Genomic DNA, 25,748 nt, shown 5'->3' on the forward strand with positions numbered 1-25,748 from the left:
CAGTGATCCTGATATTTGCCATAATATCCTTGAAGAGTAGAATTTCTGGAGATACTTTAGTGAGACACATTAATCTTTTATTATGAAACTGAAGTTAAGCCCAAAGTCTAAATTACCTTGTCTATTGAGTTATTGAGGAGAGTTTCCTTAGTGTGTTCTCATCATTTCTGTCAAACCTTAGTACTGTTTGCCCCACTTTAATGAACACCTGACATTTAATAGTAATGCCATTACCCAGGCTTAACATTTTATACTTCACCAAATTTCCTTCATCAGCATTGTATCATTTGATATTTACAATGGCCTGGTAAAATATGGCAGGCACTATGAATCCTGTTTTGCAAGTGAAAACAACAACAACAACAACAACAACAACAGACACACACACACACACACACGCACACACACACGCACACACACACACAGAAAAAACAAAGAGGCTAAGAGTATTAAATAGGGCAACATAAAATAAAATATTAAACCCAAGTTGTTTTGTTCTAATCCAGTGCCTTTTAAACTGTACTGTGCTGCATTTCTCTACCAAAATCTTATCTACTGAAGCAGAAAAATAATTCTAGATTACTAACTTGACCCAAAGAAATCATCTATGGTCCTTTAAATAGCTTGATCACCTATTGCATTTAAAATAATAATAATTAAAAAAATAGGAGAGTAGCAGTGATAGTTGTAGTGCGATTGAGCCCTTTTGTGTGCCAGGCACTGTTCTATTCACGACATACATAACACACGTATTCCTCCCAACAATCATTTGTATTAGGTGCTATCAGTTTCCCCATTTTTTTAAAAAAAGAAACTTGCACCACAGATTGTTAGAGGAACTTACCCATGTTTGGCAGCTAGTAAGTGGTAGCAGAGGAACAGTACCCAGAAAGGGCCTATGCTCTTAATCACTATAAACTGCCTCTCTTACAAGTCAATATGGTTAACTTTCTAAACAATTCATTTATGTGAAACATTTTCAGATCACAGTGTATAAGGCAAGAGTGCTCCTCCCTATCACTTCCCTTCCGAGGGTTGATCAGCTCTCTGTGAAATTCTGTAAGAGACTGGATTCTCTTTTGCTGCAGTTGGTGGCCATGTGTGCTTGTGCTCTCACTCTTCTTTGCTTTACCACGGTGGCCCTGGCTGGGTTCCCGTGCCTTTGTTGTGCATCATTTAGTGTGTCCTCTCTTCAATAGCCTGCCCTCGGAGGTGCTTGCAGTGCAGCCACAGAAGCCAGTGTCACCGCTGTGACCATGGGTTCTCTCTGAAAAGTGGCCTTTGCGTTTCCAACTGTGTTCCTGGCTTCTCTGCCCACTCATCTAACGAAACATGTGCTGGTAAGTACTTCTCCACTGGTGGCTGATGAGTTCACCTGCAGTTTCTACATGCAGAGGCTGTGTGTGCACATGCAGTGGACTCATGTGGTATAAAATGCAGGATTCCCATTCCTGGGGAAAACACCGGTGCCGCTAGGAATAAGGAAATCTTTATAGAACGTGAAAGCTTGGGAAAACTCAACTTCTAAACTTTTTAGAGAAGAAAAAGAAGCAATCTTCTTTAAAAGTTAACTGTGCCCTTGCCGTTTGCTCAGTGGCTAGAGCGCTGCCCTGCAGACCAAGATCCTGTGTTTGATTCCTGGTCCAGGGCATGTACTTTAGTTGTAGGTTCAATCCTCAGCCCCCATTGGGGCGTGTGTGGTAGGCAACCAGTCGTTGTGTCTCTCACATTCATGTTTCTCTCTCTCCCTTCCACTCTCTCTAAAAATCAATGGAAAAATATCCTTGGGTGAGGATAAATAAATAAATAGAAAGTCAACTGTCAGATCAGAAATTTGGCATAAAACTTACTTATGTTCCTGAATTACAACTATGTTGCAGAAAATTACATATATACTTATATAGATATAATTTATTTATATTTATATAAACTTGTAGAGCTGATAGTGCCAGGATGCGATGGTGCATCCTTTGTGCACATGCTAGAGGTAACTTACAAATAAATAATGAATAGTGTGAGGAGCTTGCCCCATTAGGTTCATACATTTGAAGCAAATAGATTTCAAGCCATATTGTTTGCCATTAAGAATGAGGTAACAGCCCTAGCTGGTTTGGCTCAGTGGATAGAGCATCGGCCTATGGACTGATGGGTCCCAGGTTCAATTCTGGTTAAGGGCACATGCCTGGGTTAGGGCTCAATCCCCAGTGTGGGGCGTGCAGGAGGCGACCAATCAATGATTCGCTCTCATCATTGATGTTTCTATCTCTCTCTCCCTCTCCCTTCCTCTCTGAAATCAATAAAAATATTTTTTTTTTTTAAAAAAAGAATGAGGTAACAAGTTAAAAGAGTGGAGCTAGTCTTGTCCAAAATATCAATGAACACTTTATATAACAAAGAGAAGCAAATTTAAATTGTCTTAATTTTCAACCTCAAAAGTTTTAGAGGGAAATAAAACTTGGGAGTTCTGTTATAGCTGAGCATTCCTTGGCTTTCGTATCCTTTATCAATAACAAGAGGCATACTTTAATGCATGCAGTCAATCATATTTTCCATCTCTGTATTTCTGACCTCTAAAGATATTAAAACTTCACATGAGAAAAAGTATCTTTGGCTTTTTTTATTGGTATCCTTCTAAAAACAACAAGTACTTGAGAGTCAGCTTGTTCCTCTTAGGATGTAATACAAGTCAATGTGCAAATGTGAATTACTCTCACCTTCGTTAGTAATCTTACAATAGAAGAAGTCCCCCTGAAAGTTGGCATTGCTAACTGTCCTGTCTGGCTTACCTTCAAGTCCAGGCAAAACAACTTGCAGGAGACAGAATGGTCAGAAATCCTAATTCATCCATCCGATGTTTCCTGTGGACAAAGATTGTAAAACTTTTAAACAAAGTGTGTATATTTCACATGAATTCTGAATATAAGCCATTGATAATCCTACTTCAATGGAGATTAACTGGTACTGTTCTAGCATTGGTATTAAACACTTACCTCTTTTCTTGCCCTTGGTGGGTCTGATGGCCAGATAGGACAAATGTCTTAGGATTGTGGTTCTCAACCCTGGAGCCTATTGGGATTGATTGCCTGGGAGTTTGTAAAATCATGAAGGGCCCACCCCAGAACACGTAAGTCAAGATCTCTGGTGGTGGAGCTCAAGTATCAGTATTGTTTTAAAGATCCCTATGTGATTCTTTACTGCTATTATTATTGAATATAATTGCCATACCGTAAAATTCACCCTTTAAAGTAAGTATACAATGCAGAGATATTTTGTATATTTTTAGTATATTCACAAAGTTATGCACCCATCACCACTATCTAATTCCAAGACACTTTACTTACCCTAAAGAGAAATTCAGTAACAATTAGGAGTCTTTCCCCATCACTCCCTCACCACAGCCGCTGGCTACCACTGATCTACTTTCTGTCTGTACAAATTTGCCTATTTTAGACATTTCACATAAATGGAGTCATACAATATGTGGCCTTTAATGTCTGGCTTCTTCCACTTGGCCTAACGTTTTCAAAGTTTCTCCATTTGTAACATGTATCAGTATGTCATTTCTTTTTTTATGCTTGAATAATATTCCATTGTGTAGATATACCACATTTGTATTCCTTCATCAGTTGAACATTTGGCTTGTTTCCACTTTTTACCTATTATGAATAATGCTGCTATGAACATTTGTGTAGAAGTTTTTGTATGGATATATGTTTTTAATTCTCTTGAGGATATGTCCAAGAACAAAATTGGTGGGTCATATGATAGTAGCTCTATATTTAATTATCTGAGGAACTACAAGACTGTTTTCCCAAGTAGCTATACTGCTTTACATTCCTACCAGCAATATATGAGGGTTCTAATTTCTCCACATCCTCAGGAACAGGTTTTACCAACGTTCCTAGTGGGTGTGAAGTGGCATCATTTTGTGGTTTTAATTCTCATTTTCCTGATTGTTAATGATGTTGAGCACCTTTTCGTTGTGCTTATTGGCCTTTTTATACCTTCTTTGGGAAAATGCTTATTCAAATTCTTTGCTTATTTTAAAATTGGGTTGTCTTTACTGCATTGGAAGAGTCCTTTATATATTCTGGATTCAAGTTCAGTTTCAGGGATATCTAACTTGTAAATATTTTATCTCATTCTGTGGGCTGTCTTTTCACTTTCTTGCTGGTGTCCTGGTGAAGCAAAACATTTTTTTTTTTTTTTTAGTTTTAATGATGTCTAATATATCTATTTTTTTCTTTTGTAACATGTGCTTTCTGTGTTATTGCTAAGAAAGCATTGCCTAATTCAGGTTCACAAAGATTTACTCCTTATTTTCTTCTAGGAGTTTTATAGTTTAACACAGGGATGGGGAACCTGTTTTCTGCCAATGGCCATTTGGATATTTATATCATCATTCGTGGGCCACACAAAATTATCAACTTAAAAATTAGCCTGCGATATTTGGTCAAACATTTAATTAACTCACCCCTAATGCCTAGGCAGGGCCAGACCAAATGATTTCTTACTTGGTCCTCGGGCTGGACATTCCCCACCCCTGTAAAAGAGCCTGTGTTCTTTCCCTGTGCATCCACAGTGAGAACCACTGGATTAGAAGGAAGCTTATGGTGGACAGTAGCCTAGAGCCTCATCTTTGTAGCTCTCTGAATGGACATTGCAAGCCTATTTCTTTAAATACACATACACCCCTAACTTGTGAGTTACCAAGCCTGACCTTTGGATCCATGTTTTCCAGGCAGAACACACACTCCTGGTCTTCATGTGAATGGTTCTCTCACCTTGGCCATTGGTTTAATGAAGCCACTGGATTTTTCCCTCCTGAACGTCCAAGACCAGGATGGCAGGGTCGAAGACCTCCTGTTCCATGTTGTGAGCACACCCACCAACGGGCAGCTAGTGCTCTCGAGGAATGGGAAAGAGGTGCAGCTCGACAAGGCTGGCCATTTCAGCTGGAAAGATGTGAATGAGAAAAAAGTGCGCTTTGTGCACAGCAAAGAAAAGCCCAGGTGGCTCCGTGTTCCATTGTTTTCTTCCTGCCTCCTTTCCACCAGTGTTTTGCACCTCCCTCATCCCCCCAAACCCCCCTTTTCTCACAGTTATCCCCTTCTCCTCTGAGAAAGACCCATACTCCACAAGTGCCAAGTGCTTTCAGCTGCCTGTCATCATTTCACTGTAATTGCTCAGAGAGTGTGCTTCTGTTAGAGGCATTTTCATTTTATCACATAATTATGGGTAATTCTCTGATGTGACAGGAAAGATCCTGGTGCAATTACCCAGCTTTCTGGCCCAGCAGAAACCAAACTGGTTATACACCCAGATGCTCCAGCTGCTTCTTCAACATTAGTGTAATATACTGGGAGGAGGGAGTGGCTGAAGGATAGAGTGCACACTTTTCAAGGTGTTGTATGGGTCTTAGAATTTCAGAGTCGGAAGGAAACAAAGAGTCACAGTTTACTTTCTATTATCCACTTCATGGGATTAATTGTGGTTAATATTTAAGCCTGATCCAGTTTTCCTCCTATGTCTAGCATACTTCTGGCTGTCTTCCCCGCCCCAGCTGACGTATGCTTCAGGAATGCAATTGAATGTTAACACTAACCCAAGCAAATAGAGCCGTGTAATTAGCAGAGTAATTCCACTAAGCAGAAATCAGAGAATGCACCCCAAAGATTAGCCTCTTGGATTATCCTTCACCCTGCTCTGCTTCGTTAGTACAGGAAATTCAGACTGGTTTATTTGTAAACAAGGAGTTGATACCCAGGGAACAGCGATAAGGAAACAGTGAATATTTTCTACTGTCACCACTAAACTTGAGATTTTGTTTAAGGTTTGGGCTAGGACATAGGTGGGGAGAAAAGTAAATGGCCCTTTCACCATTTGCAGTTGAGAGCTGGTGAGCAAAGAAACTCTTACAGAAATAAGAGCAAGTAACATTCACTGAACACTAGCTATTAGCCAGGCACTGTGTTAACTACTTTATGTAAATTCTGTATATTTGTATTCCCAGTCTCCGGGCCTTCAGAATATAAAGTAATCTTACCCAAGGCCTTGCATCCTATGATGCACAGCTCAGACTCCAACCCAAGGCTTTCTGATTCCACAGCCCATGCCTTTAACCACTATGATTTCTGTCTTAATAATAGTAGGAATAATGGGCATGCTTCCATCTCCGCGGGCATGCAGAAGTGTTGCTATAAACGGTGCTTAAAACTCTAGTACTTGATGCTATAGAATCACCCGTCAAACTCATGCTCCATCTCCTGCATTCCTTTTGCTGCAAGTATAGTTAAATGTTTGCATATCTCATACACACACACACACACACACACACACACACACACACACACACCTGTAGTTGTTTGTCTTGGAATCACTTCTGAAATGTGTATAAAGTACTTAAAGCTTCAAAGACAACCAAAGTGAAAAACCTCTTGTTTCTCTAAGCTTACCTTTTTAATCTCTCATCATCTATTTCCTCACAGAGTCAGCTTTGTACCCATAAACAGGACAAAGAATGGCAACTATTTTTAGGGAATTTTTAGCACCTTTTTGGGGTACACATTTAACATTGGATTTTCTTTATCTAAAAATTTAAACAAAAGAAGGAATGAGAGGAATAGTAAAAGAACCAGGCTTGGCAGAAACTCATGAAAAAAGGAAATGGTATGTCTCCGGATGATACAAAAACGAAAGACACAACCTGCCACACAGGTTTGTGGTTTTGTTTTCCCCGTGAAACACTGACCCTGATTCTTTAGGACTGGAATGCTTTAGGATTGCATTCCTCTAGGGTTGGAATGCTCCTGTGGAGTACAAGGCAGATTGTAAATATAGTCATAGGAGACGAGATAAGCTCCATTGCTGAGATGCTGAGCACAGTTATTGGAAGCTCACTGCCAACAAAAAATCATTTTCCCCACTAGGTTGGGAGTAACTAGCTCATCATTTGTGTTCTCTTGAAAGCTGCAAGTGGGGATGGAGAGGAGCAGGATTTAAATGGGGCAGAAAATGAAGGGAAAAATAAAATTGGAGGGAATACAGCAAACTTTTTAAAATTAAGTTTTCTGAGGTACAGTTTGCATTTAATAAAATTTCCTATTTTAAATTACTGTTCTATGAGTGTTAACAAATGTATACTGTCTTTCAGTCTTGAGAACACAACCACATTCAAGGCATAAAACCCCCAAAACTCCATTTACAGTCACTACCTTCCCCAGTTCCTGGGAAACACTGATCTGTTTTCACCCTTGTAGTTTTGCCCTTTCTGAAATGTCATGTGAATGGAATCAGCAAGTATGTAATCTTTTGTTTCTGGCTTTTGCCATAATGTTTTTGAGATCCATCCACATTCTTTCATGTTTTGGTAGTTAATTCCAAGAATACCTTTTAAAGAACTTTGAAAACAGTGGTCCCACCATAGACCAGAATTCAAACCCTCTCATATACATTAATTATGTCTTATCAGGCCACAGTGAGTTCTGTGCTTGGTTTGGCTTGAAGCAGGCAACTCCTACCTTTCCTTCTATTAGTCTCTGAAGCTGTTGAAACAACACTCTTTATGAGAAGTACAAACCACAACAAAGAGTGAGCCTTATTTTGTTTTCTTAATTAGGATTCTTTGGTTGTAAGTAAAGGAAGTCAACTTGAACTAGATTAAGGAAATAGTAAGGTGTGTTGTAACATTGCAGGTGTGGCCTAGATCTCAAACACATTAAGGGCAATGGGCCCCAGGGCCAGCCTGGAAGCTAGAACCAGGACCAGGAAGCAGGACTCAGTTCTTTCTCTTGTATCTGTGTCTTGACTCATAGGCTTCATTGACCTCTCTCCTACAAACCGGCTTCCTCCACATCCTCATCCACACTATGGTTTCCCAATAGGCAATAACCAGACATCCTTCCCTAGTCAAGTCTACATTAAATGTTGCATGTGTGTGGCTGGACAGGGAGGTGGCTAGAGTTATGTAATGAAAGCATTGCAAATATTGTTATTTGGGACCCACTCATATGATTGGGTAGGACGTGGCAAGAGGGTTTGCAGGGACTAGGGACTCATTGAGATCTACTCAAAGATTTTGAAAGATTCCTTTTTCATTCTTTAGTTTTATTTACCATTAGCCTACAATATATCACTAACCTTTCGTGGCCCAAAAACTGATTTTCAACCTTTTATGGATTCAATTTAGAAAAATAGGAAACAAATTATATAATTGTTACAATGAGATCTAAGAACACACAATAGTTTTGTCTGCATTTCACTAGGTTCATATTTATCTGGTCATTTTTATTTATAGTATGAATGTTATATTACTGTAGTGGTTTGATCCAAATTCATCCATGCACATAGCCTGGAAATGTTTTTAATCATTGTCATTCTAATGACTAATTTAATGGTTGCATTTTCTCATTTCTTCTTTGGAATTTCTTTTAGGAAAGGTTACTTTTCCCTGAAAATTAGTGACCAGCAGTTCTTCTCTGAGCCACAGCTGATCAATATACAAGCATTTTCAACACAGGTAATAAAAATGCCACACTATTAATAATTTTATGTGTCTACCAATTCTCAAGCACCAATAAAGATTTCTTGTAGTTGTAGATAAATGAATGAGCTGAATTAATCGTGTCTCAGTTTTCTACTGAAATAATTTTTTTTAAATATATACTTTTTACTTTTTAAAAATATATTTTATTGATTTTTTTACAGAGAGGAAGGGAGAGAGATAGAGAGTTAGAAACATCGATGGGAGAGAAACATTGATCAGCTGCCTCTTGCACACCTCCTACTGGGGATGTGCCTGCAACCAAGGTACATGCCCTTGGCCGAATCGAACCTGGGACCTTTCAGTCCACACGCTGACGCTCTATCCACTGAGCCAAACTGGTTAGGGCCTGAAATAATTTTTTAATGCTTCTAGGCAATAACAATAGCAGCAACCATTACTAATATATCTGTAATACTCTTTGTAGTGTTTCTCATTTAATCCTCATGCCATCCCCATGAGGTATTATTATCCCCAATTTACAAGTGAGAACTCTAAGTCACAAGGAGCTTAAGTAACTTGTCTATGGTGATACACATAATCAATAGAGAGCCAAGATCTATGCTCATTAACTCTGAATGCAGATTCTTTGTTCTTGGTCATTGCATTATGGTGCCATCTTTTGCTATACTGAATCAGAAACTAGCCCATCAGAATAATTTGAGGTGGTTCTAGTTCTTAAGACTTTCCTTATTCATCTCTCTTTTGAGTTAGTTTTGTAAATGTTTCTCTCTCATGGGTATGGGATTATGTTGGCTACTTTTGCCTTATCTACTATGCAGCCAGACTGCATTTATCTTAGTTGGCAGAAGTTAGATGATCTTATTAAGGATATTCTTAAATGTTGTGCCACTGTGGTCATCAGCCAAGCACTGGTCTGAGGAAATCATGGTAGCTGTTGTAAAACTCAGTGTGATGGTTCTCTTCTCATCACTCATCTCTGTCAAGTTGTACTTATGTGTGCAGAATACATATAGTGGTAGAAACTCTGAATAATTGGGCTTGCGGATTTGAACAGCTGAAATGTGCAAAGAGAGTAGGAAGATAGATATGCTCTTAAGTTGTGAATGGCAAGAGAAAGGACATCATGGGGAGCCAAGGCTACCTAAATACTAATACTCCAGATCTCAGGAGTGTATTAGACATGATTCAAGGAAGGACATGAGGTCATTGTTTTTAAACTGAAATTTTTATATCTTTGGTCCGAAAATGAAAGGACCATAGACTCTGAACCAGAAGTGGCTGCCAAATGATATGAGCAGCCCAGCTCAGCTCTTCTTGATGGCATTCTCACTTCAGGGATGGACTGAAATTAAGGAATGATTAGAAATTGGTCCTAAATTAATTTGATCTCAGAGTTAAACTAAGAGTATGAATTTTGTTTTAATTGTAGCTAAAATGTGATCTCTGTAAAATGGGCCAGAGGGTAACATCAAGCCCTAGGACTTATTGGCTTAGGTGTTTTTCAGCACTTAAGCTCAGAAGCTTTGTTTTGTTCTTTTTGTTTGTGTGATATAGTTATGCTAAGCATGTGAATAAAAGGCCTAGTGTAGGTATAAGCAAGTGGCTTTCTCACCGAGATGGTGAGTTCTGATGGTTCCCTGATACTTGTTGTTTTCCTGAAACCAAGTGAGTAGTTAGTGAGGGCACATTTTTATTTTATTTATGAGAAACTTTTATCATTTTAACTTTTCAAAAATGCGATTTTAGAAATGAATTTTAACTTATTTTTGTTCCTTAACATTTCTGTGATATTTGAACATGGTCTTGAGGCTCCATGGCCTTTTCTCATGTAAGTTAAGTCAGTCTTTTCAATTTATGGATTTTGATATCACCTTTGACTTCTCTCTTTAGAATCCAAGAGGCCTTTCATTCCCATGTATAGAATCACAGCTTTGAGTTTTCACTTGGGAATTCTCAGTAGCTATTTTCTAGTTTCCCATTATGTGATTATTATAATCATGCATTCATTAGACATTACTCTAATAGATATTGAAATTCCCAGGAGGTCAGGAGGGCTAGTTTTAAAAGAAAGCCATTTGGATTAAAGAAGGCAATGTGCTGAGAAAAGTCCTAGATGGCTCAACTTCAGAGGATATAAAAAACTGAGAGAATGTTTTTTTTGGCTTCTGGCCTTGATATATATTTTTTTTCAGGGATTTTTTTCTATTACGGTTCATTAACTTTTATTTTTGTGAAGGAACATTTTATCTGCTTACTCAAGTTGGTAAGAGCACACCTGATAATCCTAAGGAAAGATATTAAAATTTGCTATATGAGCAGTGCCACTTAAATTAACCAGGTGCTTGCCTTACTCAGATCAGGATCTTGTCAGGATTTATAGCCTGAGCTGGGTTGGGTCCCTTGAAGATATGAATGAAACAGCTTGAAGAAAATTACTGGGAGGGACCAGAAATAGCATGAATTCAGAATGCAAAATTATCTTACTCTAAGTCAGCATGCTGCAACATGGACTGGAATGAAGTGCTCAACTCCCACCACAAATGTAAAAATTCCATATGTCTTTTATCATCTCTTGGATGCAGACAACTGACCGGGTTGCCTGACACTGATCTGATCACAGTTACAGTGAAGGGGATGTGGTATAACTCAAAACAGCAGAGACTTCAAAGATTTAGAAGCAAGCAGTTCTCCTTGGTGGCCTCTGATGATACTGCAGTCCCGAAGTGGCTAGAGATGCCTCCAGAATCAGAGATGTGAACCTTATTTGCTGTGATTCCTATGACCAATCCTACCTTTGACAAATACTGTGAATATGCAACAGTTTGGCACTTTGCTAGAACATCTAGAGTTCTTTAAAAAGCATCAAAATATCAATTAGGTTGCACACAACTGGTATCTAGCCCACTGGGTGGTCCTCTCTTTTCCTGCTCAATGCTTTCACTTCTTCTCCTTCATTCCACAGCCCCCCTATGTACTGAGAAATGAGGCTCTCCACGTTAGCAGAGGAGAGAGGGGAACCATCACCACCCAGCTGCTTGACATCCGAGATGATGACAATCCACAGGATGTGATAGTTGAAGTGCTGGATCCTCCACTTCATGGCCAATTGCTTCAAACACTTCAGTCCTCTGCAACCCCTGTCTATCAGTTCCGGCTGGATGAAGTCTCCAGGGGCCTTCTCTACTATGCTCACGATGGTTTGGATAGCACATCTGATGTTGCAGTCTTGCAAGCCAATGATGGATACTCTTTCCAAAATATACTGTTCCACGTGAAGATTGTGCCCAAGGTACGTGTCATTCCCAAAGGTACTATTTCCTTTCTCCTAGATGTTAAGTTTTGTTGATGATATCATTTTTTAATTTCATAAAGATATGGGTGGTTATTTATACCATTTGTTAAGCACCTATTAGGGGGATACTTAGGACATTCACAGATTAAGAGAACATATTACCCAGTCCCAGGAGCAGTATATATTTTGTTAGGAGCACCTTTGATTTGAAAAACCTGGCCCCATTCTCTCTACAAAAGGTAAACTTTTGAATCTTTATGTTGACTTGCTTCCATAAAAGTGCTTCATTGTCCACGGATCCTTTTGTCTCCTGCCTAAGCATGATCATAATCGAATGCACCCCTGTTCTTGTCTGCTCTTCTAAAACAGCTCATGAAATATGTAAAGTTCATAGTCCAGGTCTCATAATGCATCAAAAAGGATGAGTTCAACTATTCTGTTAGCCCACAGAAGCAGGAGTGGGAACTCTTTCTTAGTTATGATAGGAATCATTGGCCTATGAGGTAGAAGCAGTGTTTCTCAGCCTGAGTCATTCCTGTGCTATTTCTGTATGTTTCTGCCATATGTGAAAGCACCTGCTCTGTTATTTACTTTGAATCAACTTCCTATTTTACTGTGCCCTCATCCTAATGAACAATAGTTGTGAAATCATGGGTTTAATGTACAATTATACTTTTTTCTATAATGCTAAAATTAATATGTAACCGTTTTATAAAATTTCATTCATGTCTTTCATAAAATACTAGAGGCCTGGTGCATGAAATTCATGCACTCGGGCGGGGGGCGGGTGGTAAGTCCTCAGCCTGGCCTGCTCCCTCTCACAGTGTGGGACCCCATGGTGGATGTCCGCCTGCTGGCCTAGGGCTGCTGAGCAGGGCCTATGCTGGCAAGGCTTCCACCACCACCACTGCACTCACCGGCCATGAGCCAGGCTGACTGCTCCTTAGCGCTGCCTTGGAGGTGGGAGAGGCTCCTGCCACTGCTGCTGTGCTCGCCAGCTGTGAGCCCAGCTTCTGGCTGAGCAGTCCTCCCTCTGTGGGAGCGCACTGACCACCAGGGGGCAGCTCCTGCATTGAGCGTCTGCCCCCTGGTGGTCAGTGCTTGTCATAGCAGCCAATCGTTTCACCATTTGGTTGATTTGCATATTAGGGTTTTATTATATAGGATTCTTGGGATATCTATCATATTTTAGGGAAATAGTGAGCTAAATCTAAGAGATCTATTGAAAAATATTTTCTAAATCATTTATTACTTGATGATACTTCATTAGAAGCTCTTTTCTCTGTTATAAAAAGAATGGCCCTTTCCATGATGGTAGACTGAGATACATAACTTTTTGAAACTTTTCATTCCAAATATCGGTACCTAATGAGAGGTCATTAGTGATCAGCTAAAGAGATTGATCACTTGTCACTTTCTCACCAGTGATCATTCAAAATTTGTGATTGATCCTCATGAAGGTGAATATCTGAATCTAAGATGGTCTGCTCTCTAGTTTCTCAGGCTCTTGTCTCATTTTCAGCTGCTAAAAACAGGGATGGTGAAATAGATGGGAGTAACTGAAGGCTGATTATGAGACAGAGTTGGCAGATAGCCACCTTGTAGCTAATCCTAATTATCACCCTCTCACAATCGCCCTGGGAAATGAGGTTTCGTTCTGAAGAGATGAAGTCTATACAGACACAGAAAGTTTCCTTTCTTTCTTTTGTGGTTTCTTTTCAAAGATTGTTACAAGACGTCAGTGCAACCCTAGCAGCTGCCTTCCTTATCGTGGCTTCAGTCTCCATGTGTGGAGCTCAGTTCAGTGTCCTGCACAGTAATTTGTGTGCAAGGTTGAAGTCCTAAGATTGAAGGGTATTTCTAGGATTTTTGCTGCTTTGAGTAAAAAAAAAAAGAAAGAAAGAAAGAAAGAAAAATAGAGTTTTACTGTATAAGTAAGGCATAAGCACAGAACTTGAGAATCCTTGTGGTGTTAAATTGAGAGTCATGTTGCTATTTCTGGTGTCTATCCCTCCTTCCCCTGCCATCTCTCATCCCCTGTCATGCTGTGCTTGCCTGTCCATCAGGTGAACTAGTGGTTTATAGGCCAATGAATTGGGGTAATGAAACCAGTGGCCAGAGCCCCAACATTCATCTGGATGTACTACTAATAAATTTGCCTCTGTAATACTGATAATGTTTTATAAACATATACTACATGTTTTGAAGGAATTCAAAGTATTTTTCCTCTTATTTATTCTACTGATCTTTATAATATCGTAGTAAAGAAGGTTAGAATAAAACTTATATGACCTTATTTCTTACAAGGGAAATTTTACTATGGGTGGTAGGTGTTTTTGTTTGTTTTGTTTTTTAATCTTTATTGGGCACTAATGCTTAATGTAAATTATTTCATTTTATCTTTATAATCATTTTGGGATGTTTGTGCAATTATTATGTCTACTCTTTCAAAAGAAGAAACTAAAATGGAAGTTTGAACATATTTAGAGGCTTAAAACATTGTTCATAAAGGCATTTAGTGCTGGAGCTGAGAATTCAAGGGCGTTCCAGCTCCTCACACTTAACCTCATGGGTCTTTTCATTCTAGTCCATCTTTTTCAATATTTTGGTCATATATTTTCTTATCCCCTTAATGGACTGAATAGATACAGTAAGTTAGTCATTTTCTCAATGTCCTATTAAAGCAGTCTAGGCCTGAAACCTCCTGAAATCTTCCCTCTGGGCTCAGCACATCTTATTACAAGTGAAGCTATTTGTAACCATAAGTCTACTGGAGCCCACGAAGAAAAAAATTGCCCCAACTGTTAATAGTTTCCAGTAGATGTGAGGTCAGACATGACTGATTTCCTTCTGATAGCTATTTCTGAAAATGGGCATCCAAGTCCTTTCCCTGAGGCTACCTGTGTGTTAAATTTGGAGTGAGGCCAGTTACTGGGCTAATGTCTAGCTGGTGGCTTAAATGGAATGGCCAAGGGATTTAGGTCTAATTCCTAGTGAATGGATGTACAAATTAATCCTGGTGTTGTTCAACAGAAAACTTAACCTGGTAAGATAGATGGAAAGGAAGAAGAGGTAGAAAAAGGAAGCTTTGTGAGAGCAGAAGCTATTTCAGTCTGACTCTCTTGAGCCAGGTAAAACGTAGGAGTTGAGTAGGTTTTTGTTGGATGGGTAGATAGATGGATGGAGTGCCTGTTGTCCTGCCTTTGAATGGATTTCTTGCACCAGATGAGAAGCCTGCAGAGCATCTCTGCTGGTGCTGGGGTAGCCCATTTGGGACTGAGGATGGGCACTGTCGGTTCCACTCTTGTTTCTCAAGTTCTACATCACTTCCCAAACTTGGCCTGGCAGGGAGTAAACTTGACTGTCACCTTCCAGGCCTTTATTGAGTGGTTGCGGAGGGAACAGACTCAGGACTGGTGCTGAAACATGTTCTGTTGAAGGGAGGAGGCAAAAGAAATAAAAAAGATTAAGAAGTAATAAAGAATGCTGTGCTGAACAGGCTTTCATTAATTGGGTGGATTAGCAAAACCAAGTCTCCTAGATGTACTGTTCTAAAGCAGTTCAGCTTTTAATAAGGGCTAAAAGTGTGGGCAGGGAAAAGTCAAGCTTATTGGCGAATTACTCTCCACCGCTGGGCTTTCAAAGAATTACCTTCCTTTTTATTAATTAAGGCATCTCTGAAAATCGTGTGTCTTTTTCCACATTGGCAATAAATCTGATGATCCTTCTGACCTCGTTTGTTGTTGTTTGAACAGTTATTTTCTGCAACTGGGTAATGCTTTGATGTTAAAAGCCCCTGAGTGTCATGCTTATGAACCGAATGGAAAATTCAATTATTGAGAGTCCGTTCTGGCTGTTTGACCTTGGAAAGGCTCCTTTGCAGCTAAAAGCCCTGCTGTGCTTTCCCTCAATTTTCTTTATTTTTTAAAATCTTTATTGTTAAAAGTTTTACATATGACCTATTTTCCCCCCATTGAACAATTTTCTTTAAAGCTCTCCTCCCCTTGGTTGTCTTGCAGGGATACAGTTTGATAATTAGGATGTTTGTGAGAATCATAAATATCAATGGCATAGAAAATGTTTATTTTTCTCAAGAAGAGTCTATGTCATAAATAAATCCTTATCACATGTTAGGGTTTAACCTTTTTTGGACTTAATTTGTTCAATGTAGTGTCTTTAAGATGTATCGCTCAAAGTATACATTCCAAAAATCTTCGTTGAGTCCAAAAAAAAAATTATTTGTTTGTTTGTTTATAAAGCAGTTAAATCTACATGAAGAGAAGGTTCTATATTCTTGACCTGAGGGAGCAAAGCTTCTTCATACACACATTGACAAACACAAAAACAGTCCAATTTTCTTTCCATTATTCTTCATCTTGGTAAATAGCATCAAAGTTTCACCCTACATGCACCACCCTGCATGATCCTTCCCTAAAATCTGTAAGATTAAGGGATGGAAGGGTGGGTGGGGAGAGATTTACCAAAGAACTTATATGGGTATATGCATAACTCCTGGACATAGATAATAGTGTAAAGACCTTGAGGGAGGGGGTGAGGGGGAGGTGGAGGGGAGAAAGGGTCAGTGGGGAAAAAAGGGGGAACCTGTGTAATACTTTCAACAATAAAGATACATTTAAAAAGTAAAATAAAAGCTATGGTATAAATGAGCCTTTGGAAATTAAAGTTTATTTATAGAATAAATAAAATGTTAGTGTTGACATTGACGTAGATTATATCCAATTATAGTCATTTTCTGTTTAAGTTTAAAATTTTTTATCTTAAATATTTTGGCCTGGAGTTGAGGTACACTATCATTTGAGATCATTTTGTCCCAAGCTTTAATTTAGAAGTGGGGAGGATTTCATTATATTTTTGGGATTATTATAATTTGGTTTACAACATTAATATTTTTATTTGTAATACAGTAAACAATGGCAAAACTTTATTACCAGCATTTCTGTATGCCTTCTGTTCTATGAAATGAACTTTTTAATTTAAAGCACTGTTTTAATTATGCCCCCTTAATCTCTTGTTGGGATTCCATTGCCTTATAATGTGATACCCTGAAGGATATATAAAACATCACTAGGCAGAAGATTAATCAATTGATATTAAGGCTGATTTCTTGAATTTATAGGGATATAGGCACCATTGTGCCAAAGGAAAAAAAACCTACAAGGAGGTAAAGAAATTGTAAATGTCAGACCCATTGGGGCAATTTTTGGCTTTTAGACACTTTGGCTATAGAAAAATAGTGTATACAGCTTGCCATTCATCTCTTCTTAAATCTTTCCTGCACCATCTCCCAAAAGAAAACAACTGAAAAACTATCTTCATCATAATGAATAGGAAGAATTATCCTTTTCCTTAGATAGTTGTCTATTTCTTCTTTAAGTACTATAAACAAATAATTAAGAAACAGAGGAATATGTATTATCCTATCTAATAAAAGAGTAATATGCAAATTAACCATCACTTTGCAATAAATATGGCAGCGCCCACAGCTAATAAGGAGGGGATATGCAAATTGATGTGACAAAGATGGAGGAGCCAGCCAGATCCACGGAGCCAGCCAGAGCAGGTGGGAGACTTGGCTTCCTGGGTCACCCCAGCGACCCAGGAAGCCAAGCCAGGCTCCATAGCCACCGCCCAGACAAAGCCATAGTGGCAGGGTCGAGGAAGAGGCAATTAGAGGCAATCAGGCCAGGAGGGAAGGGCAGTTGGGGGTGATCAAGCTTGCAGTGGGGGAACTTGGGTTGAGCAGGCCAGCAGGGGGGACTAGTTGGGGGCGAGTAGACCAGTGGGGGTGCAGTTGGGGGTGAGCAGGCCAGCAGGGGGGGTGTCAGTGGGGCAAGCAGGCTGGCAAGGGGGCAGCAGAGGGCCAGCAGGCCAGCATGGGGGACCAGTTGGGGGCAAGCAGGCCGGCAGGGGGGACAGTTGGGGGTGAGCAGGCTGGCAAGGGGGGGTCAGTAGGCTGGCAGAGGGGGTAGTGGGGGGAAATCAGGCTGGCAGGCAGATTAGGGGTGATCAGGTTAGGGGTGATCAGGCAGGCAGGCAGGTGAGCGGTTAGGAGCCAGCAGTCCCAGATTGTGAGAGGGATGTCCAACTGTTGGGTTAGGCCCGATCCCCAGGGATCGGGCCTAACCCGGCAGTTGGACATCCCCCAAGGAGTTCCAGATTGGAGAGGGTGCAGGCCGGGCTGAGGGACACCACCCCCGCCCCCCCCCCCCCCCCGCCTACGTGCACGAATTTCATGCACCTGGCTACTAGTCCTGTTATAAACATAACCATACTAAATGCTTGCCTGTGCACTTTTGGGAAAATCATTCCAGACCCATCATGAGTTCTACCCTAGACCATGTGTCTCACGTGACTCCATATCTCATTGGGATCTTGTTAAAATGCATGTGGAAATGCATCCAACTAAAAAGCTGCACAGCAAAGGAAACAATCTACAAAATGAAAAGGCAACTTCTGGAATGGGAGAAAATATTTGAAACCATATATCTGATAAGAGATTAATATCTAAAATATACAAGGAACTCAAACAGCTCAATAGCGACAAAGCAACTTGATTAAAAATGGACTAGAGACTTGCATAGATATTTCTCAGAAGAAGACATACAGTAGCCAACAGGCACATGAAAAGGTGCTCAATGTCACTAATCACCAGAGAAATACAAATCAAAGCCACCATGAGATATCACTTCACACCTGTTAGAATGGCTATTACTAAAAAGATAAAAGGTAACAAGTGTTGCTGAGGGTGTGGTGAAAAGAGAACCTTTATACGCCGTTGGTGGGAATGTAAACTGAGGTAGCCACTTTGAAAAACAGTAAGGAGATTTCTAAAATAGTTAAACATTGAATTGCCATATAATCCAGCAGTCCCACTTCTGGGTGTTTATCCAATCAAAATGAAATCAGAGTCTTGAAGCGGTATCTGCACTCCCACGTTAATCGCAACATTATTCACAATAGCCAAGATATGGAAGCAATATAAGTGTCCTTCAATGGATAAATGGATAAAGAAAATGCAGTCCGTATGGACAATGGAATGTTGTTCCGCCTTAAAAGGGAAGGAAATCCTGCCATTTGTGACAGCATAGATGAGCCCGAAGGACATTATCCTAAGTAAAGTAAGCCAGATACAGAAAGACACATACTACATGATCTCACTTAAATTTGGAATCTCAAAAGCTTAAACTCATAAAAGCAGAGTAGAATGTTAGTTTCTGGGGGTTGGAGAAATGGAGAGATGACGGTCAAAGGATACAAAGGTTCAATTATAAGGAATGAATAGCTTCTAGAGATCTAATGTACAGCATGGAAACTATCCTATATAATAAAAGTATAGTATGCAAATTGTCCCCTCCACTGGAGTTCTTCTGGGAGTTTGACCAGTGGGCGGGCTGGCCGAGGGAAGGGAGGGAGTACCCAGCCAGTACCCACCAGCCACTAAGGACCCTACCAGTGCACAAATTTCATGCACTGGGCCTCTGGTACTTAATAAAAACGTATTTTATACTTGAAATTTGGTAAGGGAGTGATCATGTTTTTAGCACACTAAAAAAGTCATAGGTACGTGAGGTATACATACATACATCAAAACATCACGTTGTATTCCTTAAATATATACAGTTTTTATTGGTAAAGTATACTTTAATACAGCTGATGAACAAAACTAAAATGCAGATTCTAATTCAGAAGGTCTGATGCAGAAGTCTGGGGTAGGTGCCTGAGATTCTTAACTACGAATGCACTTTTAGATGTCGCTGATCTCTGAACGCCAACTTGTAAGGAGTACTGTCTCCTAAAAATGTCCTCACACAGGAATTGTAGGGGATTGTGCTGATAAAGTATAGTCAAGTAAGAGAGGTGTCTGGGACATGCATTCGAGTGCTTACTTGCTTGGAATATGAAAAGCCACATTGCCTCGTCAGTCCAAGATTGTGGTCTTTGGTGTACGGCTGATCTCTGTAACCATAATCAAAGTTGACAAGTCCTTTTAGCAGTTGAGACACCTGGGTCCGAGTGTATTATGTTATGTAAAATTCTGCTAGAGTTAACAGGGCCTTTCCCCCCAGAGTTCTGGTAGAGGACATGCCAGGTTCTTGACACATGGTGATATTTTTGTAAATAATATTCTATATCAATTGTGAAAGGAGAAAGCTCTCCGGGATTTTGCTCCCAGGCATTCGTCACAATCGAAGGTGCCCTGGCTGTTGTTCTCCTGGGCGCTGTTTGACTCAGTTTCCTGGTGAAAATAGCTGTGAGCTCTCCTGACAGGGGCAAGTGCTCTCCTGTCAGGTGACTGGAAAGAGTATGTTGTCTTCTGTTCTGAATGCTCCCTCCTGGGAGTGCTGTTTACTCTGTTCTCTTCGTTAGCATTTTTAAACGTAATAACAATAATTTAGAAAAGCTCCTGTTCAGAAACGCCATTATTTTAAACTATCAGATTTACTGACTTTTAAAGTATGTAAACAAACTGAAAACTGAACACGAGCCACCTCACTAATCTCATCCATGGAGAGTGTCAATTAGGAGGCTTTGGAAGAGGTGCACTCCTTGCCAATCGAAGTGGCAGTGTTGTTGATGACATTGGCTTTTGCAATTACAATGGTCCCTTCTCGGGAGTGCAGTTAGGGTGACTCCTTCCAGTCAGCTATTCCCAGCTGTTGTTTCTAAGGCTTCGCTTTCAGTCATCCAAGCCTGTCAGTTTGGCCTCTGTGGTGTTTCTGGGATCTGTTTTTAACTGTCCATTCCCACTGCAACTACCTTCTCATCCTCTCTCACCTGAGCCATGGTAAGAATGTGTCAAAGGGTTTCCATAGCTCCAGATCACCCCAACTCTAGTCCCTTCCATCACTTTCTGCTGGAAGCTTTCCACAACCCAGATCTGATCATTCCATTTCCTTCCTCAAGACTCATGCTGACTTTACAGGGCCTGCAGCGTAAACTGAGTCTTTTAGCAGCTTTTGCCTTCTACCAGCCAACAAGAGAGTGTCATTCTTCTTTTTTTTCCCCAACCTTTTAAAAAAATAATGTATTATGTATTGGTTTCACTTACTCTTAGTGGTTAGACAATCATATACTTTATATCATGTTCCCTTTGATAGTTCCAGTACCCCAACTGGTACCATACATAGTTATTATAATACTAGAGGCCCTGTGCACTAATTCATGCACCAGTGGGGTCTCTCGGCCTGGCCTGCAGGATCAGGCTGAAACCAGCTCTCCGACATCCCTCAAGGGGTCCCAGATTGTGAGAGGGTGCAGGCCAGACCGAGGGACCCCACCGGTGCATGATCAGGGCCAGGAGAGACACAGGAGGTTGGCCAGCCAGAGAGGGACCACAGGAGGGCTCCAGCGTGTGTCTGGCCCATCTTGCTCAGTCCCGATTGGCTGGATGCCAGTAGCAAGCTAACCTACTGGTTGGAGCATTTGCCTCCTGGTGGTTAGTGCATGTCATAGGGAGCGTTGAGTGGCCTTAGTATATCATTAGCATATTACGCTTTGATTGGTTGAATGGACGACCGGACAGTTAGAATATTAGGCTTTTATTATATAGAACTAGAGGCCCGGTGCACAAAAATTTGTGCACTCAGGGGGGGAGGGGAGGTCCCTCAGCCCGGCCTGTGTCCTCTCGCAGTCTGGGACCCCTCAGGAGATAACGACCTGCTGGCTTAGGCCTGCTCCCGGGTGGCAGAGGGCAGGCCCAATCCCTAGGTGCAGCCCCTGGTCGGGCTCAGAGCAGGGCCAATTGGGGAGTTGGGATGCCGTCCCCTGTCATGCACAGAGTAGGGCGGATCAGGAGGTTGCGATACCACCCTCAGTCACGCTCAGGGTAGGGCCGATTGGGGGTTTGGGGCACTGCCCCCTGTCACACTCAAGGCAGGGTCAATGGGGAGGTTGCGGCGCCACCCCCTGTCATGCACAGAGCAGGGCCAATCAGGGGGTTGGGGTGCTGCCCCCTGTGATGCACAGAGCAGGGCCCATCAGGGGGGTTGGGGCTCCGTACCCTGTCACGCACAGAGCAGGGCCCATCAGGGGGTTGGGGAGCTCCCCCCTGTCATGCACAGAGCAGGGCCCATCAGGGGGTTGGGGCGCCGCCCTCTATCACCCACAGAGCAGGGCCAATCAGGGGGTTGGGGCGCCGCCACTCTGACACTCAGGCCAGGGCCAGTGGGGAGGTTATGGCTCTACCCTGTCACACACAGAGCAGGGCCCGTGGGGGAGAGGGGTTGGGGCGCCGCACCCTGTCACACACAGAGCAGGGCCGATCAGGGGGTTGGGGCGCTGCACCCTGTCACACACAGATCCGCAGGGCGATCAGGGGGTTGGGGAGCTCCCCCCTATCAGGCACAGAGCAGGGCTGATCAGGGGGTTGGGGCACCTTCCCCTGTCACGAACAGAGCAGGGCAGATAGGGAGGTTGTGGCCCCGCCCCCTGTCACACACACAGCCACAGGGCGATCAGGGGGTTTGGGCGCTGCCCCCTGTCACACTGATCCCGGTGCTGGGAGGCCTCTCAGCTCCACTGATCCCGGTGCTGGGAAGCATATTACCCTTTTACTATATAGGATAGAGGCCTGGTGCACGGGTGGGGGCCAGCTGGTTTGCCCTGAAGGGTGTCCTGGATCAGGGTGGGGGTCCCCACTGGGGTGCCTGGCCAGCCTGGGTGAGGGGATGATGGCTGTTTGCAGCTGGTCACACACCCTTCAGGGTGGGGGTCCCCACGGGGATGCCTGGCCAGTCTGGGTGAGGGGCTGAGAGCTGTTTTCAGGCCGGTGGGTGACTGAAGCTCCCAACCGCTCCTTTTTTTCTTTTTGTTTTTATTCTGGGCCAGCTTTAGCTCTGGCTCCAGCTCTGAGGCCTCTGCTGCTGAAAGCAGGTATCTGGTTTGTTTAGGTTCTATAATCAAAACACTGTATCAACTCCAGCTCTGAGATCCTGGCCGGCTGAAAGCTGGTTTCTGGGGTTTTGTTTAGCTTCTATATTTGTTACAATGTTTCAAACTGCAAGCTCAGAGGCCGGCAAGGCAGGCAGGGAACGTTGGAGTCCTCCGTCACTGAAGCAAGCAAGCCTCATGTTAGCTTCCAGCTGCCTGGCTGCCGGCCGCCATCTTGGCTGGCAGTTAATTTGCATATCGCCCTGATTAGCCAATGGGAAGGGTAATGGAACTACACTAATTACCATGTTTCTCTTTTATTAGATAGGATTATCAACTCTATTTCCTATGCTTTATTTACTTTTCCATGACTATTTTATAACTACCAGTTTTTATTTCTTTTTAAAATATTTTTATTGAGTTTTAGAGCAAGGAAAGAAAGGAGAGGGAGAGAGAGAAAAAAACATTGTGGCTCAGTGGTTGAGCATCAATCCATGAACCTGGAGGTCGTGGTTTGATTCCCAGTCAGGGCACATGCCGGGTTGCAGGCTTGATCCCTAGTGTAGGATGTGCAGGAGGCAGCCAATCAATGATCCTCTCTCATCATTGATGTTTCTATCTCTCTCCCTCTTCATTCCTTTCTGAAATCAATAAATTTTTTTTTAAAAGAAAGAAACATCTATGTGAAAAAGAAAAATTGATTGATTGCCTTCCTTATTCACTCATAGCATTCTGCTTAAGCTTCTTATTGAGCATCACTTGTGATGCATCCTAATTATTCATGTCTCCCCCACCAGACTGTCAGTTCTGAAACTGAAGTCATATTCCAGCCATCCTTATGTACCTTAGCCCTCTAGCAAAAGAGCTGAACTAATAGTTCTTGAATTTGGATGCTAGGGAGAATGGAAGGACAGGTAGATGGACAAATGATAGAAAGCAATGAAGAGACTTAGTCTTCCTGAAAGAAGTAAGTTATTTTCTCATGATAAATTAAAAGAAAATGCAAGAAAAATACATATATGTGTATATACATATATATGTATATACATATATATGTATATATATATTTATTTATACATATGTAAGTATATATATATATATATACACACACACACACACACACATATATATGTGTATATGTATGTATATCTACACATAGTGTACACACATATACAGCTGACCCTTAATGTGGGGCTGAGGTGCTGACCACCTGACAATCAAAACTTCGTGAATTACTTAATTCAGTCCTTTGCATAGGGGTTCCTGACCTTGGTTGCAGATTCCTAACTGTCAAGGTGACCCTTGAACAACACAGTTTGAACTGCACCAGTCAATGATAGCACAGGTTAATTGTAAAAACAAAACCATTTATCAGTGGACTCATGCAGTTCAAACCTGTGTTGTTCGAGCAACTGTAGTTCATAGTGTGACTCTAAAGCCATGAATCTCTCTTACTAGACAATCATTAGCAGCAGTGGTACCCGATAACATGTTTTTAAGGACTGATATTTTCTTATTTTGCTTGGACCTAATTCTGTACTCTCTCCGTATTCTAGAATGACAAAGGTCTTCGGCTTGTGGCCAATTCAATGGTGTGGGTTCCGGAAGGGGGAATGCTGCAGATTACCAACAGGATCTTACAGGCCGAAGCCCCAGGTGCCAGAGCCTCAGAAATCATCTACAAAATTATGCAGGACCATCCCCAGTTTGGTAACTGCTCTTTCCTTTCCCATGATGTCATCACTGTGCTCAGTAGTCTTAGACTTGCTTTTGTAAGATGCCATACAGCAAGGTTGTGACTTCAATGAACTTGACTTTCTAATACCTCCCACTTCCCTTTTAAAAACAGGATAATCAAAAGAACCGCCACACTGTACATATGTTATATACTAGGTAGTATGCTCAGTAATATAAACATCTGTATATAAAGAGCCAGGGTCTGTCACATCCAAAACGACCAGAGGGACGACCGAATGCAGGCTGCACGCGAGGCAGGCTCTGGTGGGTGAGGACTGGTGAGTGGGCTGCATTGCTGTCCTGGGTCCTGGCCGCCTGTGGTAGAAGTAAGTCCTGGGTCCTGGAGCAGTGGCAGGGCGGGGGGAATTTCCTGGAGCATGGTGGGGTTGGAGGAGCCTCACAGAGCAGTGGTGGGGCAGGGGGAATTTCGTGGAGCGTGGCAGGGTGGAGGAGCATCATGGAGCAGTGGTGGGGTGAGGGGAGCCTCGCGGAGCAGTGGCAGGGTGGGGGGAGCCTCAAGGGGCAGTGGCAGGGTGGAGCAAGCCTCGTGGGGCAGTGGCAGGGCAAGAGGAGCCTCGCGAAGCAGTCGAGAGGCCATGACCATTGCGGAGTGTCCCGGTGTGGGGAGCTTCACGTAGTGTTGCAGGGCGGCAGAGGCCATGTGACTGAGGCCAGGCTAGGCCTAGGGACCCTAACTGCACACAATTTCGTGTGCGTTGGGCCTCTAGTCTCTCTCTCTATATATATATATTTTGAGCCAGGGTTCATAACGACCGAAGGCTCAACCTAACTCTGGAAGTCAGTGCTGGGTTGCTGTGGTGACCCAGCACTGACTTCTGAGGGGCTGCAGATTAGGCCTGGAGAGAGGCCTGCAAAGAGAGAGGCAGGGTCTGATCTGCAGCCTCAATGGCAGCTGTTGATCAGCCATTGCCTCTCTCTTTCTCTCAGGGCTTTACCAGCAGCCATGACTCTGTTTCTCTCTGGGCCTCTGCGGGGCTCCTGATCAGCCCCACCTCTTTAATCAGGCCCAGAGATAGGCCCGGAGATACTGTCTGGCATAGAAACCAACCAATCAGTTGGGTGAAGTGCCAGGAGCCAATGGCTGCCTCATAGATGGAGCTTTTGACGCTGACTAGCATAGAAACTGACCAATCAGAACCTAATCTGGGTGAACTACAAAGGCAGAACATAAGGTGGGGAATGAGGAGGGGTTTTAAGGGCAACAGCTGTTTGGTGTAAGGTGTAAGAAAGAGGTTCATTTTTTTAATGACCGCTTTGGCAGTATAGTGCATATGGCTGGCTATCAGTCCAGATAAGGGATTA

General features: G+C 42.1%; 1 protein-coding gene across 4 annotated transcripts in view; it reads left to right on the plus strand.

The window, feature by feature from the left end:
- The window catches only part of FRAS1 (Fraser extracellular matrix complex subunit 1), a 447,336-nt gene that overhangs the window by 280,246 nt on the left and 141,342 nt on the right, over nucleotides 1–25,748 (plus strand). For all 4 annotated transcript variants that reach the window (XR_004972271.1, XM_036337385.1, XM_036337380.1 and 1 more), the window contains exons 26-30: nucleotides 1,200–1,340; nucleotides 4,742–5,012; nucleotides 8,434–8,518; nucleotides 11,469–11,795; nucleotides 24,245–24,398. Coding sequence is in view for 3 of the 4 variants with exons in the window: in XM_036337385.1 (XP_036193278.1) it covers nucleotides 1,200–1,340; nucleotides 4,742–5,012; nucleotides 8,434–8,518; nucleotides 11,469–11,795; nucleotides 24,245–24,398 (978 nt within the window). In the remaining variant the exon portion in view is untranslated. The remainder of the gene's footprint in view (nucleotides 1–1,199; nucleotides 1,341–4,741; nucleotides 5,013–8,433; nucleotides 8,519–11,468; nucleotides 11,796–24,244; nucleotides 24,399–25,748) is intronic.

This window comes from Myotis myotis, unplaced genomic scaffold (assembly GCF_014108235.1).
Source record: "Myotis myotis isolate mMyoMyo1 unplaced genomic scaffold, mMyoMyo1.p scaffold_m19_p_1, whole genome shotgun sequence".
NCBI classification, from domain to species: domain Eukaryota; kingdom Metazoa; phylum Chordata; class Mammalia; order Chiroptera; family Vespertilionidae; genus Myotis; species Myotis myotis.